Here is an 18,227-nt window from a genome sequence, read left to right as displayed (position 1 = left end):
ATAATATCTACAAGTATACCTATATGTTATATTTTAATAAATGCATATAAAAATGTCGATATGTTTGTATAGTCATAGTATACAATAAATTAGACAAAATTAAAAAAAAAACAGAAAACTTATTTAAAATTGGTTACTATACTATTCTCAAGACTTTCTAGGAGAAATTACATTTAATTAAATTAATATAAAAATATAGGTACCTTATTTTCTGAGCGTTTAATAATATACACTATTACCTTGTGTAATTTAGGAACTATACAATAAAGAGGCACAAATTGTATGAGAAGCAAGGTAATTAAAATATCATACTTATCATGTCAATGGCAGATTTTTCTCCGTCGTCAGACGCAAAAGAAGAGAATAAAAAGTACCATTTAAAATATCTGAAATGCCCATGCCGTGGCATTTTAGCAAAAGCAATTTTTAGATATACTTACTAATCACAAAGTAGGTATATTTTAAATTTAATACAGAAAAAATATACAAATTAACACTACACAATTTTTAATATACTTACTTTTAAAAATTGATATAAAAATATATACCTATTTATATCTCTGAGACACAACATTAAAAAATATATTTTTCCAAATCCTGAATGTCTTTTCACACATAATATTTTACATTTTTATTTTTGATTGTAGCTCCTTAACTGTTTATACCGTACGTTCGAAAAAAAAACGGCGTCCAGTTGGCTTGGAAATCACAATGGTCGATGACATATCATAGCCATCGCTGACGCCATTTTTTTTTTCGATCATAACTAATTTAACATTTTTTCGATCATAACATTGTAGAAGTGTAAACTGTAGATTCTTCAATATAATCACGGTGAAATTGGTGGTATGGGTAAATTTTTTAAGTGTGGGGGCAGTTCTTGGTCGTTTACGCAGAAGGGGTTTCTCGCTTGATCGCCCGTTTGAATCTCCACTGAAACATGAATTTATACATACAAGGTGTTTCAAAAATCATGTGCCATCTCTAGTGGGAAGATTCTTCACTTAAAAATAAGATTTATTTCTTATATTAACATAGGTCCTATTCAGCTTTGTTTCGTAGCTACAGGGGGTTAAAATCTTTTTTTTTTTCGATTTATTATAATTTTCTTCCAAGTGCTTTTGAGTGATTCTAATGAAATTTTCAGGGTAAAAGTTACTATAAGTGTTACATATTTTAATGATAAAAAAGTATTGATATATTCACCAGGGACGTGCATATGGGTTATAACTAAATAACAGAATGAATGATTTTTTTTGTACGTAAAAATCTCCTTACTAGAGATGACACATGTTTTCATAAGTTTGTAATTGATTTTAACTATTCTATTTTTTCAGTTGATTGACAATATTTAGTACAGTGTTGTAGATATTCAAATGGATCATAATATAATTCTAAAATCAATATACTTACAACCATAAGGGGAGTTTTCAGATATGGCACTTCCTGTAGGTGATCCCATATAGAAATTCTTAAAACTTGAATTACTTGGAAAGCTACTACCTTGCTGATTCATATTGATATCTTCGCTAGCCGATGTAAAGTCATAAGACAAGCCATATTTTGAGTCCTTTTTAGCCTTCATTCGTCTGAATTAGAAAAATAAATATCTTTTATGAAAAAAAAGCCGTATAAATTTTTAGGTTAAATAATTTACCTATTTTGAAACCATATTTTTATCTGCCTCTCTGTCAGACACAGGCTGTGAGCTATTTCTATCCTTCTCCGTCTGTTCAGATATTTGTTTGAGTGGAATTCTTTCTCTAGTTCTAGCGTTTGGAATCTAGTGTAAGTTTGTCTAGTGCGCTTGCTACCTTGGTTAGCTGTTTCAGCTGAAAATAGCAATTTAATAGTTACAATAGCAATTTTATATTACTTTAGTGGTGTAAAACCTTGTCGAAAAAAATGTTACGCGCAAAAAAACGTTTTGTCGTTTTGAGCTAGCAAATTGTTAATATAAGGCTGCAAATTACAGAATCTTATTTTATTTAAAAACATAAATTATAGACCCGGAAATTATAGTTGAGTTGAACCTTTGGTGTTACAACAGCAAAATATAACACTAGGTTTCTAATCGTTTTCCTTCAATTAAATTTACCTCTGAAATTGAGAACAACGATAGATTACCATTTCTAGATGTATTAGTTATTAGAATACTAATAATTGCTTGGAATTTGATATCTATATCTATAAAAATATACCACTACCAACCACTACATGCAGATAATATATTCCTAATGAGCTTATCATAGTGCTGAATATAAGATGGCTAGTTTAAATTTCTTGGTCCATAGATTACTTAGTTTTTCATTTTAAAATAACAAATAGGAAGAAATTAAATTAAGAATGTAGCTGAGTGATTCGACTTTAAGAAAGATACGTCAAAATATATTTCAATACCTTTTGATAGAGAGTTATCGCGCGGTTTAAAACCATTCTTAAGAATGTCAATTATAAACTTGTGTATAGTGCTAATAATAAATTACAACAACTATTAGGTAATTCTAAAGATAAAACTCCTCCACTGGAAAGGTCGGATATTTATGAGATTGCATGTAAAGATTGTAATCAGAAATATATTGGGCAAACTAGAAGATCAATATTAACTAAATTTAAAGAACATATGACATAGATAATGTATGGTAGACTGGATAAATCTTGCGTTGCTCAACATATTGTTGATAACAGTATATTGTTTCATTAGGAGTAAAAATGATATGTACTTTTGGTGGCGAGGCTGTATTTTTACAGGCGAGACACAAAAAGTCAATTTTGCTCCGAATAAAACATGCTATTTTTTTTCAAACGCCACTAATAATTTTTTAAACAATTTCAAACGTTCCAAATAATATAAAAATATGTTAAAGTAATACCTTGTAGGTAATTATATATCGAGAAACTATGGCTACGGTCGTTGAATTTTACTCTTTATGTCAGTTTGATAATATATTTTCGAACTTTTATGCTCAGGCGTTAAAATGACTATCTATGTTGTCAATCACATGGCAAAAGTTAACACTTTTGTGACGTTTGAAACAAAGATCATTGTATAGACACTATACAATGATCTAATAATTTAAAATTAATTAAACAAGTCTCAACCGCTTAGCTAGAATCCTTGTTTATTTTATATACAAGGCTAGAATACACACAACCTTACTAACTACTACTTAGAATAGGTTTTGATAAATAAGTTATTACATATTTATTGAGTTTTGCAGAAAAATAATCATGTAAAAACCAAAGAAAATGAGGCAAAATTATATTTAAAACCGTTAAAGAAATTACTATGCAAATAGGCTTATTATTACTGGATTACGTCTGATGAATTTTGATATTGCTTATGAATAAAATCGTTTTAATGAAATCATTATATCCAGTCTAAAAAAGATCGTAATACTTTAATAATTTTCTCCAAGACTTTCAAAAACTAAGTTATTAAATGTCATCAATACGTAATTAATTTTTTATACTATTTGGCAAAATAATCTAGGTAAGAAAAACCTACAATTTTACCTGCAATCAAGGAAGAGATAAATTTTTATTAGACTTAGTTATGAATATATAAAGTTATATACAGGGTCTTGCGATATCCTGTAGACATAGAACTAATACGTGTTTTTGGAATCGTAATATTTAACTGGACACAATTTACCTTTGTACAAAAGTGCTTCATTTGTCCGTTATGCCGTGTCCAGACCAAGCAGACAAAATAACGACAAGACAGAAACATTCATGTTTTACGACAAAATTGCGACAAATCCAATACATTCCTGCGACATTTTTGTTTGGTTTCAAAATTCGGAGACTTTTCAATGTCCCGTCTCGAGTCGGTAAAGATCAAAGTGTCTATGTTTTGTTCGTGTATTTTACGACAAGTTGTCCACGCAGTGTGGATGGCGTGTGCTGCCAACAGTAGGAGACCAGTAAAATTACACATGGTTTATAAAACTTATTCGTAACAACTAAACTTTTGACTTTGCTGTACTTTTGTCCTTGCGGTGTGAACAGTTTATCTCAAGTTTGTCTTGTCAGAATTTCCCATTTTTTGTCGCAAGTTTGTCTTGTTTTTGTCTCAAGATCGTGTTTACTTTGTGTCGCCTTGGTTTGGACTCGGCATTAGAGATAAATAACTATTTTATGGTGTAGATTTTCTTACATGGCATGTATGTAACGAAATTATTTCTTCAAAAAAATTCAATTCTTTTTTGAAGAAATAATGGATGTTAGATCTATAAATTTTCTTAAATACAACTTATAACATCTATCAAATTTAGAAAACAATTCCTTCTTCTTCTTCTTCTTTTAGAAGGCGTATCGCCTGTTTAGTTCCGGTTTCCTCCTCGTCTGAGCAACTCTTGCGAGGTTGACTGCCAACTGTCTTGCCAACGTTTAGGTGGTCGTCCAGTAGGTCTTCTGCCATGGGGTACGTTGTTGCGAATTATTATGGCCATTCTGTCGGGGCCCATTCGATTGACATGCTGGTTCCATTCTCTTCTTCTCTGCCTTATCCATCTGACAAGGTCGTTGTTTGGCACTTTTCTCTTATGTCTACATTTCTCTGTCTGTCCCTCAATGAGCATCCAGTTATCATTCTTAAGGTCTTCATTTCAGTAGTTCGTAGGATTCTCTTTGTTACTGATGTTTCAGCTCTGGTTTCCGCACCATATGTCATCACTGGTCGTATGCAGGTTTTGTATATTCTTGACTTACATTCTGTACTCAAATGTTTGTTTTTCCATACGGGATATTTAAGATGTCCTCATATTGCGGCAGCTTTATTGGCTTGTTTCCTTACTTCTTCTTCCAGGAATCCTGAGCTTGTAATTTTGCATCCGAGGTATTCGAATGACATTATCTGATCAATAGTTTTGTTTTTTATTACCAATTTGCACCGTAGAGGTATAGGTATTGCACCTTATTCGATATCCTAATCCAGTATTCTTGACGGTTTTTATTACTTGATCCATGATTGTGTTGAATAACAGAGGGCTGAGGCTGTCACCTTGGCGAATACCAGTTGTAGTTCGAAGATGCTGCGTTAAAGTAAAGTTTGTTCTTATTTGGGTTGTTGTGTTTGTGTTTAAGTCCTTGATAAGTTCTGTGAGTTCTTTCGAGACATTACTGATTTCCAAGATGGTGATGATGTCTTTTAGTTGGACTCTATCAAAGGCCTTTGTTAAATCTATAAAACATAGATAGGCTGGAGAGTTATATTCTAAGGATTTTTCAACTAGTTGCCTGAGTATGAATAGTGCATCGGTAGTTGATCGGTTTCTTCGGAATCCTTGTTGTTCCTCGCTTATTGGCACTATTGAGGAGATTTTGTCCGCAATGATCTTAGTCAGAAGTTTTAGCGAGGTGCTCAGTAATGTTATTCCTCTATAGTTTGCTGGGTCTGTTTTATCTCCCTTTTTAAAAATGGGTATTGTTATACTTTGTTTCCATTTTTCTGGTATTTTCTTATGTTGTAATATAATGTTAAACAGTTTTGAAAACAATTCCGTATACTATAAAATAACTCGATAACACTCCACAGACCCTACACCATCGATTTTAAAATCCGCTCCATATGGCCGATACAATTCCGAACAATAGTCTCACATCGGTTCAAGCAAATAGAAAAGGAACAAAAAAAGGGCGATCCCGTCCCACAAAATGGCCTGCATATGGCCCCACGTCACTTCTATACACCGACTTAAAATGTCAAAGTGTCAACGTGTGAGTTCACGTCAAATGTTTTTTTTTCTCCCACTGTGTAGCATTTAGATTACATATACCATGTCTCGGATATCGAATAGCGTACTAAATATCGTGTTCCTTGTTTTTATAGAAGTCGTGTTATTTGTTTAGGAATATACAGGGTGTTAGTTTCTTAATATGTTCTAGTTTTAAACGCGTAGTAGTTTTATACTCCTTCGTTAACGGTTTTAGTCAAAGATCTGAATAGAATAGAAGTATTAATCTAATAATCTATACTAATATATAAAATCCTTAAGTGACATACTAATTAATCACGATGCTGCTCAAACCACTCAACGTAAGAAGCTCAATTTTGGCATACAGGTTGATTCTAGGATGTAGAGGTTCGATAAGAAGGGATTTTTCGAAATTCCAGTTCCAAGAGGGTGAAACCACCCCTCAAATATTACAATATTTTTTTATTTAAGAAACGGCCAAGTTTCCGAAAAAACGCTTAAACACGTATATTATATTTTGTTTTTTACATATTTTAAGATTTTTTAAAAATGTACAGTATTGGCCAAAAGTGGACGAACCAATACCAATAATTGCGAAGAAAATCAGATTTGAGGTGTTAAATATCAAAATTATTTTATGTACCTTTGTATGTTAAAAGTTTAATACATTCTCACCAAAATACTACAAACAAATATAAATTCTTCTGTTAGTCCTATCATTTATAGATAAGAATTGGCAAATATTGCATTTTTGTCTTGGACAAAAGTAGATGAACCAAATATTTTTAAAAATCGTTAGTTTCATTTGTTCTGCTTTTATGAACAATTGCGATTTAAAAACATTTGAGCTCTTGTGATATATCATGCCACGGGGAATTAACTTGTCTGCAGATCTTAAGTTGTGAGTAGTGAATGCTTTTAAGGATGGTTTGAAGCAATCGGAAATCGCTAAGCAATTAAGCCTCGGAAAATCAGCGGTACATTATATTTTAAAGAGATATAATGAGAGAGGAGATGTCTCTATAAAAAGAAAACCAGGACGACCTAAAAAAGTTGGTCCCAATATGATAAAAGCCATAAAACGAATTTCTTCACAAGATCCATTTTTGCCGTCAACGAAGATAAAAGCAAAACTTGAAGAAATGGGCTATCCACCAGTGAGTACAAGGACGATCCGACGTAAATTAGTTGACCAGAAATTGTTTTCCCGAAGACCCACCAAGAAACCACTGCTAGCAAAAAAAAATTTGAAGGCCCGATTAGCATTTGCCAAGGAATATCAAACCTGGACTGTGACACAATGGAAAAAAGTTTGTTTTAGTGATGAATCAAAGTTTAATTTGGTTTCATCAGATGGAATTCAACATGTAAGAAAACCTCCCAACACACGATTGCTACCAAAGTACACGCGATCCACTCTAAAACATGGTGGGGGCATCGCAATCCCCAGACCTGAATCCAATAGAAAATTTATGGGAAATTTTGGATCAACACATTAGGACCAAATTCTACAAAAATAAGCAAGAATTATTTGCAGCTTTGGAAGAGTCTTGGAAAAATATGGATTTTTCTATAATTGAAAATCTTCTGGGATCCATGCCTAAGCGATGTCTGAAAGTAATTAAGAATAAGGGTTATTACACTAAGTACTAGTAAATTATAAGTTAATTTTTCAGTTTTTGTTAACATAAGATTTTTTTTTATTAAATATATATTTTGTTCATCTACTTTTGTCCAATAGTTTTTTTCAATTTAATTTTTTTGCTACCTTATTAAAGCACATTTTAAAAAAACAGTGCGATTTATTTTTATAGCACTGACACTAGACTTCAAGTAAATATAGCTCAAATTCTAATTTTAAACATATTAGGAAAAACCCATTATTTTAACAAAGTTCATCCACTTATGGCCAATACTGTATACAGGGTGTTTCGAAAAATCTGGTCATTGATTAATCACGATCCTGCTTAAAGCGTTTGACATAAAAAGCTGATTTTTGGAAAACAGATTGACTTTAGGGTGTAGAGGTTCGATAAGAAGGGATTTTTCGAAACTCGAATTTTAAGGGGGTGAAACTATCCCTCAAATATTAAAATGTTTTTAATTTAAAAACCGGTGAGTTTTTCGGAAAAACACAAACACGTATATTTTATTTTGTTGTTTTACATATTTTAAGATTTTTTATAAATTTATACAGGGTGTTTCATAAAATATGGCCATTGAGTAATTTGATTCTGCTTAAAATGTTTGACGTTTAAAGCTGATTTTTGGCAAACGGATTGACTGTGGGTTGTAGAGGTTCGATAAGGAGGGGTTTCTCGAATCTCATATTCCAAGAGGGTGAAAACGCCCTTCAAATATTACAATATTTGTTATTTAAAAAAACTGTTAGTCTTCCGGGAAGACGCTTAAACACGTGTATTTTATTTGTTTTTTTTACATATTTTGAAATTTTTTAAAAAATCATATATATTTTCGAAAGTCAAATTCCAACGAGATGAAACTACCCCTCAAATATTACCAAGTTATATAATAATATCGCCATATTGTTTTTTCTCATGCTGACATAAATGTAAGAAAATTTTATCTAGTTTGTATGTTAATGGAAATTCTTGCTTTGCTTTATCATCATCATTACAAATGATTAATTCGACGCGAACGAAGTCGCTGGTACACGCTAGTAATGAAATAAAATCCTTACCATTGGTTTTCATCCAGGGATATATATTTTTTGCGACATTGTCAGGACTGTATTCGCTGTCCGGTGCGCTGTTGCCGTCTTTCTCACCACAGACGTACCTATGGGGAGATTCGTCGGATTCTGTGGATTTTCTCAAGGTGGAATAGTCATAAGTAATTTTCTCGTGACTGGGTTTGTTCAATAGCGCTCTCAATGCAGGCGAATCTTCTTTTTTGGATTTAGACGTATCCAGAGGTTTGCACTGAAAAGAAAAAATAAGAGATTTGGATTATTTTTTCTTCAATTTGTGTTTAGTAAACTCGTAATCCGAATATACATATTTCATATATTAAGTTACAGTATTGACACTTTTGTGAATACAGTAACAAAACATTTTTGGCAGTCATTTTGTACTTCGGTGTTCATGACTGATCTAATTCTAACTAAAGTAGAGCCACATTTTGATGTATTTTGTGAAATTTTTTCACTTTTAAATGGATATAAAATATGGAGAATAACTTTTTTATTATTAACATTTTGAGAAAAATGCATTCTCGGTAAAAAGTTTTGCTTGTTCTAAAATGGTTAATCCAGTTTGTACTTTTCCAAATTTCCATACCGTTTTATAGAGAAAAATAAAAAAACTAAAAATAAAGCTGAACCTTTCCGTCCTAAAAACTGAAACGCGTTTCTATGATCTATATTTCATTTTCATTTTTTGATAGATTGTTATTAATTTTGATTAACCTCATATTTTGTGCTATTTTAAAATGTTAAAGAAGCACAAAATTTATTTAGTTCAATGCTACTGAAAAGGTGATACTATATAGTTATCGGTTGGATGATACCGAGGATGATACTTTAACAGCAATTTTTTTTGCGTTTTGATTTTTAGGGCTTAGAAAAAAATCAACAATATTTCCATGTTTATTTCTTTAATTTTCTGAGAAATGCTATGGAAATTTGGAAGAGGAGTCTTGATCTCGATTTTATATTTGCTAATCACTGGAAAGATGGCGGTTTTCGCAGTAGTAGACTGTTTCTTAGGGAACTAGAAAATGCTATAATTCAATTTCAAACAGACCTCTAAAGTCTGTCAAGCAAAAAGATATCTGAATAATCTTTGAATAAAGAAAATAAGAATGTAGTAAAATGCTATTATACTCGCTCAGCATATTTATGCATGGTAGACCTAGATGTGGGGACCTATAGTGTGACCAACGGATCTGTAGCTACGGGGTATCGGCAGGGGAATGCAGTTGTAAACAAAACACGCCCAATTTCATTCATAAAATAGGCATGGGCGTACGGTGTTATATGAAAATAATGTGTATCATAAATATAATACTCAGATTAATATTTTTTTTCAAAAAACTTTATGCTGTTTGAATCGTTACTGTTGAGTTAGCAGATAAACACTAAAAGCTTTTATTAAAGCTCCCTTAAATATTTTGAATCATTTTATTATATTGTTAATATAATAGAAGAAATAATTACAGCTGGGGTTGGAACCTTTGGTGTTACACAGCAAAATAAAACACTAAATCAGTACAATACACCAAAACACTTTTAATTTTACACTGGACGCATGTTTCGCTAACCATGTCTGCCATCAGCAGATGATCAAGACTGAGTCTTGAGGTATATTTATTTATATATCTGTACTAACTATATTTTTTCTATAATACATAGTTTTAGATATAACTATTTCCAGCAAAAATCTTGAAAATAGTTAACTTTGGAAGCGCAAACAAAACATAATTTTACTCACCAGTAGATCAAATATTGCCTATTACACCAGATATGGTATCGCTCCGCCAGCAGTTTTAAAGGTTAGGTCATTGTCTACCCATATGTTTCATCCAAATAGATAATACTTGGCTATATTTTCGAATTTCGCGTATATATTTATATCTCTCTCTGCAATATAATGGGCCGCTCCATTAATATTTATCTGTTATTATTTTACGCCAAAAAATTCATTTGATTTTAATAACCCCTAAGCGTTTCCCTGCAAAGGAAAATTCGATTCTTCCTGCAATTTTTGCAAAAGCTTTCTAATTCCTGACCACTTCGAAAAAGTCGTCGAGTTTTCGACAGCAGTCTCTCGTGGTCGTTTCTTTCCAGAGCTGGATATCATTTTATCGGGGTTAGTTTTCAGCCTTTTTTTTTATCTTCTGTGTGAATCTTTTTATAGCCGATACGCTAACTCCGGTATTATATAACACGTTATTATTAACATACCTATATAAATTAGCTATTATTTCTCTTGTCTGACTATGTAGCGTCTTACCCTTAACAAATTTATTCATTTTAAAACACAAATATACGATCAAACTTGATGTTAATAATTAAAAACTACGAACGAAAAACATTATAACAATATAACAAAATAATAAAACACAACTTAACTATCAAATATACGAAAAACATAGGAATAAAGTTTAGGATAACCGGTAAAAAATAATGAAATAAAGTAATAATGATCAAAAAAATTACACCGCCACTGGATATTTCAATAGTATTCAATATTCCTACTCTTTTCAGAAGAGACCGTGAAGTTGGGGATAAAGCAAGCGAATAGGAAAGGCGTAAAAGCCATGGCAACCGCGTGGTAACAAATCCTGTGGCGTACTCTGGCCAATGATGTTCAATGAATAGGCGGCCATGCGCGGCGATGCCGATTTGCCAATGATATCGTTGAAAAATCTTCAACTTTCATAATAAGCAGATTATACAGAATGAAAGAAATAAGTTATTAAATAAAACATATCGAACAATATGAACTACGTTAAAATTCCTTAATAATATACGTCAGAATATATGCTAAACACATTATATATAATAAAAATATATTAAATTTATAGTTCATGTCTGGCAATTTTGCAATTTTATAGATAAACGTGGCAATATCGATTTTTTTTTCTCGCATTCCTTCCGTAGCTTCAGATCCGCTGGTCAAACAGTAGGGTGATCTTTGACAGTTCTGTTTGACGATTCATTTGACATATTTGAGTTTGATTTGAAATTTTGTGGAGTTGTTGGTTTTTACTGTGTTTATTTTGTATTCCACACCTGCTAGTTGTTTAGAGGTATTAAGTCTAGAATGAAATTGTGGCAGAACTTAAATAAACAGTGACATTTTTGCGATTTATCGAAAAAGACTGTAAAATAGTTGATTGTGTAGCGTGCGGTAGATCTCGGTCACAAATCGAGGTAAATAACTGAATAACTTTTCACTAGTAAGTGACTACATAATATACATACGTATAGTAATAGATCATTTATGAGAAATTCACTTAAAATTAACTAATTATATATTTTTCTTGCATTTCTGTTTTGATTTACTACTTGTCAAAGAATTTAGGTACGTGAATTTGACATGAATTTGACTTACCTGTATCGTATCGGATGTTTGTGTTAATAAATAATTATTATAACTTATCTATTTTTATTAGAATCATATATTTTTATAGCAATTTTAATAACTACCAACATTAATTGCCCAAGTAGCATCTATCTGACTTCGAACTAAATCTGACCTGAAGCGACGTCAGACTTTGTGCAAATTTAGGTAGGGTGCTCGTGATACGACCTGTGACGTCGCTTTCCTATTAAAAGCGACGTCGTTGGATCCGAGTCGGTAAATCCAACGATATGTCGACGTACAAAATAACAACGTACCATTTTTATTAATTTCCCAACGTCGTTCCCACGTTGGCTTGCACGACGTACATATACTTGAACTAGCCCGACGTCTACCCGTTGTCCGAATAAGATACGTTTCACTGATAATCCCTAAAGTAACGTCCAATTATATTTTGTTGTATTTTATGTTCATATTTATAACCTAATTTACGTATCTCTATTTATGTCCGTAAATACAACCCATTAAGTAGCATTTGCGACCTAATGAACATCATGAACATAACCTAATAAAAAGTTTTTGTAAACAAACTTAAATTATTTATTATGCCTAAAAAAACACTAAAAAGGCATTTAGACATTCATCTACATTTTACAGAAAGAGGTCGAGGCTTTTGCAAAATAATAATAGTAGTAGTGATGTCTTGCCTCCACCTGTAAATGCTTTTTATCCGGAAGAGATACTGCATTACACTGGTGCATCTTAATTTCATTTTTTAGCTTAGGATACCAGCAGACCCCATCCTCCTCCGACATGTGAGGTTAGGCTTAAATAAGTGGCTGCCCATTTTTTTTAACGAGAAAACAAAAATTAAAATATAGTTGCACAAATCCACAAATCACTGATATGCAAAATGCAAAGTGAGGTTATGTGGCGTACGTTGGAATTATATACGTCATAATACGATTGCCGGTCGTCCGGTTTGATGACTTCGGTCGTGTGAGACGACTAATGTTGGAGACCCGGTCGGAATTGGTATATTGGTAGTTCATATTAAGTCGGACACAGAAATCCGCCATTCTTAACACGTGTCCGATTGTCAGCCATTTTAAAATCGTTTTTTGTTTTTAAAATTTATATTCACATTTCGATTTCTAGTAGAATAATATTGATAAGGTTGAGTTTGGGGGGAACCACAGTACAGTTTTATGATTAAACCAGCTAGAAAATTAAAAAAATATTTTGCAAGTTACCTTTTTATAGATATTTTTATTTCATAAATCTACCTAATTTTGAAGGCGCTCGTTGTTTTCCGGAGTATTTTAATCAGATATATCAAGAAAGTCACTTCCATTGACAAAACTGGTGTCCGGATTAATGATTCAGAATTATTATAATATGAAATTAGATAGGCACTTATAGTTATATTCGAGGAGTGATTATGAATCCATTTGTAATTAAGTAGTTTGGTTAGGTTTTTATGTATTCTTGGTAGCGAATATGAAACCAAACGTAACGTAAGTGCTTAGCGACGAATTTTAAGTGACTAAAATCCAACGTAATATGACGTTGGTAATTGGTAGAATTACATTCCCTATTAGGTCAGATACCGACGTCGAGGCGACCCGAATCTGTATTCCCCATTTAGGTGCAAATAAGGGTCGTCAGGCGGTCGAACCGACGTTGGTACCGACGTCGGGTTTATTGAACGCGACGTATACCCGACGTTAGATAACGTCCAAATGCTACTTGGGTGACAACGTAAAATAAAACAACAAATTATTGAGTCTACCCTACATCATATTTTTACACGTTTTTGAATAAAATTAGAACACTGATAAACCGGAATTTAAGTTAATTATTTATTTTTTGAATATCGTCCGTGGAAAACTTCTGACAAACTTTAGTATTGCTTTTTAATCTCCGCTCATAAGCGAGATACCCCATAAAACATATAAAAATGGGACAACATTTTACTTTTACATATGGCTGCTAGGAAAGAGAGACATTTCAATAGAAATAAAAAATCCTTCGAAATTACGTAACAGTTCAAAACTTTTTACACCTTCATTTACCTCCGATTCTTTCATAGACCCCGTCGGCGATACGGCTGCTGCAGCCTCATTAGTACCTCTTCTGCGATCGCCATTCACGAATCCCAAATCGTAGGCACCGGCGAAATGGTGTTGTTGATGAAGATGATTGATGTTGGTCGGTGGGGGGCTGGTTGAATTGTCCGGAGTACAGTCCGGATTTGAATACGGCTCGTTTTGGGGGGAACTATAGCGGCAAGTACTGCCGTAAGGCGCGCGGTGTTGCGCGGATGTGGCGGAAGGTTCTTCTTTGATTGGTACCGGGAAATTGTTGGATGATTGTTGTTGTTGGAGGTGGTGGTTTTGGATGAAATTATATGGTGAATAAGCATCTGAAAATGAAAAACAGGCGGAAATTTTATAGTAATTTTTTATACAAGACGATAAAATGGTATTTTACCGTCGAACGAAAATATTTATTCAAAAAAGTAGTAGAAAAAATATTGTGCTGGGTTGGCGTTGGTTTCTATGTAATTTGACAAATAAATAAAGCTGTCTCTTTAGTTGTCAGTTTTGAGTCAAAATTTTTTAATTCTCTTTGGTGTCGATTGCTGATTGAATTGGAGCCAGAAATTCCTCAAAACGAAATAAGTAAATTACCAACAGATATTCAGGCTGAGGCGACAAACGCCATATCCAAACTACTTCCATTTAAATCCCGAATAACGTATGAAAAGGAATACAAAAATGTTCAAAAATGGAAGCAATTAAAAAACATGCGAGAAGAAATAAAGTTTTTAACCTATCCTCGTTGTTAAAGTATCATTTAATCTGCCCTTGCTGTTAAAGTACTATTTTATCTACTATTTTTGATAGATATAAGGCAATGTTAACAGAGTTGCTATGGAAAAAAAAGTTTAATGATGGATTAATAAACAGTGCTAAAAATTGTTTAAAAAAAGATTTTTAGTAAGGGACCAGTAATCAAATGTAATTTTTATAGATATTAAAATAAAAAAAGTAAAAACAATATTTCCATGTCCTTTATACCGTGTGTTTTTCAGAAATGTCTCACCCCTCTAACATTTTTATTCTTTCAGATAAAAAAAAATCGAGATTTGGTATGAATGTATAAGACATAAATCAGGATTGATTGACGTATTCAATTAGTTTTGGCCACCTTCTGTTTCACTGATTACTACAATTTTTGTTTTTTAAATGGTACCCTCGGTATTTTTTTACTTTATATGAATAGAATGACATATCATGTGACAATTTGACATTTTTATTAAATAAAATGGCAATGTAAAATGGCATAAAATAAAATAAAAAAAAAAAATCTATCAAAATAACAATCTATCATAATAAACAAATCAAATATATATATATATATATATATATATATATATATATATATATATATATATATATATATATATATATATATATATATATATATAAATAAAATGGCATTTTATATATATCAATCTAAAGTGTCATATGACTGTGTTAAAACCATTAATTTGTAGTCTAGGAGCCTTTGAGAAAATAGATTTAATCTCGATATAGGTATGTTCAACCATATTAGAGGTTACTAACGATTTCTTTCAAACTACGCACATTTGTATAAAATTATACCGGGTGCGTCTCAAAAGTGGCTCTCCCCTATAACTTTCTTATTTTTTCAGTTAAAAAAACGAAATTTGGTATGTTAGTATATGACATAAATTAGGATTTATTGACGTATTCAATTGTTTTCGGTCACTTCCTGTTTCACCAGAAATGACTATAACTTTTGATTTTTAAATGTCACCCTCGGTATTTTTTTACTTTATTCCATAAAAAATAACACACTGAATAGAATGACATATCATATGTCAACTTTTGAGATTTTCGCATATGGTTTATTTGAAATTATAACTTGCGGTTCGTAACGAAAATTTGACTCGAAATACCAAGTGTGTGGTATCAAATTATTCGTAAAAAATGCTTATTCCAAATATACTAATGAGCCACTCTCGTTTCATTTGAAAAAACTGAGATATGATTAAAAATACGATTTGAGCATTTTCCAACTGGTCAGGACAAGACACTAAAAACATTAGATGATCAAATCTATTTTTTCCAAGGCTCCTTCCTTGATTACGAATTAGCGTTTTTAACATAGCCATGGCACTCTAGATTAAATTTTAAAATACGATTTTTTATTAAGCGAGAATATCAAAAATTGACATATGATACGTCATTCTATTCAGAATGTCATTTTTTATCGAATAAAGTAACAAAATACCGGGGGTTCCATTTAAAAATCAAAAGGTGTAGTCATTTCCGGTGAAACAGGAAGTGACCGAAAACAATTGAATACGTCAACCAATCCTAATTTATGTCATACTAACATACCAAATCCCGTTTTTTATCTGAAAAAATAAAAAAGTTATAGGGGGTGAGCCACTTTTGAGACGCACCCGGTATATCCAACATTTTAAATTTAAACATATTTTGTAATTTAGAGGTAGAGATATGTATCTACTTTCAAAAATTAATAAAACTCTCAGAAACAAAATTATTAGTGTTATAACATAAGATTGTGTTCCGTTTGTAAGAGTTTTTAACAGAACACAATTTAAACAATCAAAAATAGTACATATATTGCTTTATTAGGGTTAAAAATGATACTTTTTGTGGCGAGGCTGTATGTTTGACAGGCGATACATTACAGGTGAGGCATAAAAAGTCATTTTTACTCCGAATAGAACATGCTATTTTTCTTTAAAACGCCACAAATAATTTTTAAACTATTTCAAATTATTATATTATAAAAAGATTTAAAAGTAATACATTGTAAGTAAGTATATATCAAGAAATAATAGTTACACCCGTTGAATTTGACACTTCATGCCAGTTTAATAATATATTTTCGTACTTTTGTGCTTTATTTTTATGCCTATAGACATTAAAATGACTTTTTTATATATTGTCAATCACGTCGGAAATATTAATACTTTTGTGACGTTTTTTAAAAAAATATATATCATACTTACTAAATTCATGACCTGGATATCCAATCTGCCCATTATATCCCCCAAAATAACCACCCTGTCCGAAACAATCACCTTTGTGGTACCCTGCACTCTCACCACCGTTCTGACCGTTCCAAAAATCACAGTACTGTGTCGAACCACTCATTTCGACGACTAGAATCACTAACTCAATGTTCTGTAACCCTCAGCCAACTTTGTCAGTGTCAAATATATGGTTTACTAGCAAAAAAATTAATAATTTTGATTTAAAAAATCTCGGTGCGCAATTCAAGACCAAAAATGCCTCTCGGTGTGACGATATGACCCAACTACGCGACGTAAATGTCGAACATTGTCAACCATATCGTTGAGGGGTGTACCAGGGGGTGAAGGGTGCTGCATTTTCTGACCCCCTAAGGTTCGTCGCTTGCCTTTTGTTCCGTTCAGCTGCCCTCTACTGCGAATTCTACTGCGCCCACCCCCGTCCCATTCATGGGTGCCTTTTCATCTTATTTATTGGGGGTATACAGAATGTGAAAGTGATCGTGGTGCATGGCTAGAAAAAGGGGGCGAAGGGGGGTGGTGGATACGGTGATTTTACGATATTGGGTCGGGGTTTGACAGGCTTTTTTTCCGTCGCTATTCTTTTGAAAGTTCGGGGTCCGGAAGCAGAGGCGTAGGGCGGACTAGTTTTACGCAATTTTGATTTAATTTTTAATAACGAGGTTTTTTTTGGAATGTCACAAAAGTATTTATTTTTGCGACGTGATGACAATATAAAAAAATTATTATATCTATCAAAAATACACACACCGGAAAAGTCTAGGGATATTACAATTTTATCCAGCCATCGTCAGTAATTTTATTATTTGCATTTCTGATATAATAAAATTAAAATAAACAAATAGTTTATTGGAAATAAAAATGCGAAATTTACGGAAATTTCCAAATTTATATTGATATTTATTGAATTCAGAAAAATACACAATTTTTGTTTCATTCTAAACTGTGAATTAAAAAAAAAGATAAAACCATTTATACTTAATAAAGGGTATGGCCTCCTCTACTGTTCATTACAGCCCTACATCATCTCTCCATGCTACTGATCAGGTTGTCAATCTCTTCTTGAGGTACAGCCTGCCACGCTGCATTCACAGCCCGAACCAGATCCATACGAGTTTCACGAGGCATACTCATTATCAAAATTCTTCTTTGGACCGCGTCCCATACGTGCTCGATGGGGTTGAGGTCAGGAGAATGTGCCGGCCAGGGTAAAAGATGTTTAATTGATGAGCATTGAGAAACTCATTTACAACTCTGGCTGTATGAGGCCGTGCATTGTCATGCATGAGAATGAAGTTTCTCCTAAAATCATTGGCATATAGTAACACGACAGGCTCAAGAATTAAATCACGATATGTGAGTCCT

The 18,227-nt window shown here is 32.4% G+C and overlaps 1 protein-coding gene across 1 annotated transcript; it reads right to left on the bottom strand.

Moving 5' to 3' along the window:
• Window positions 1-829: 829 nt before the first annotated feature.
• On the bottom strand, window positions 830-16,965 carry LOC115883898 (homeobox protein Hox-B5b-like). The gene is made up of 6 exons (XM_030902321.1): window positions 16,821-16,965; window positions 13,822-14,171; window positions 8,401-8,641; window positions 1,658-1,832; window positions 1,414-1,589; window positions 830-933 (listed from the first exon to the last, which is right to left on the bottom strand). Exons 1-6 carry the CDS (start codon window positions 16,963-16,965, stop codon window positions 830-832), a joined length of 1,191 nt encoding a protein of 396 aa, XP_030758181.1.
• Window positions 16,966-18,227: the final 1,262 nt, after the last annotated feature.

Source organism: Sitophilus oryzae, unplaced genomic scaffold (assembly GCF_002938485.1).
Source record: "Sitophilus oryzae breed Bouriz unplaced genomic scaffold, Soryzae_2.0 scaffold_2006_pilon_pilon, whole genome shotgun sequence".
NCBI lineage: Eukaryota > Metazoa > Arthropoda > Insecta > Coleoptera > Curculionidae > Sitophilus > Sitophilus oryzae.
Note: the sequence above shows the minus strand (reverse complement) of the source record. Positions and strands in the feature narration are given on the sequence as shown.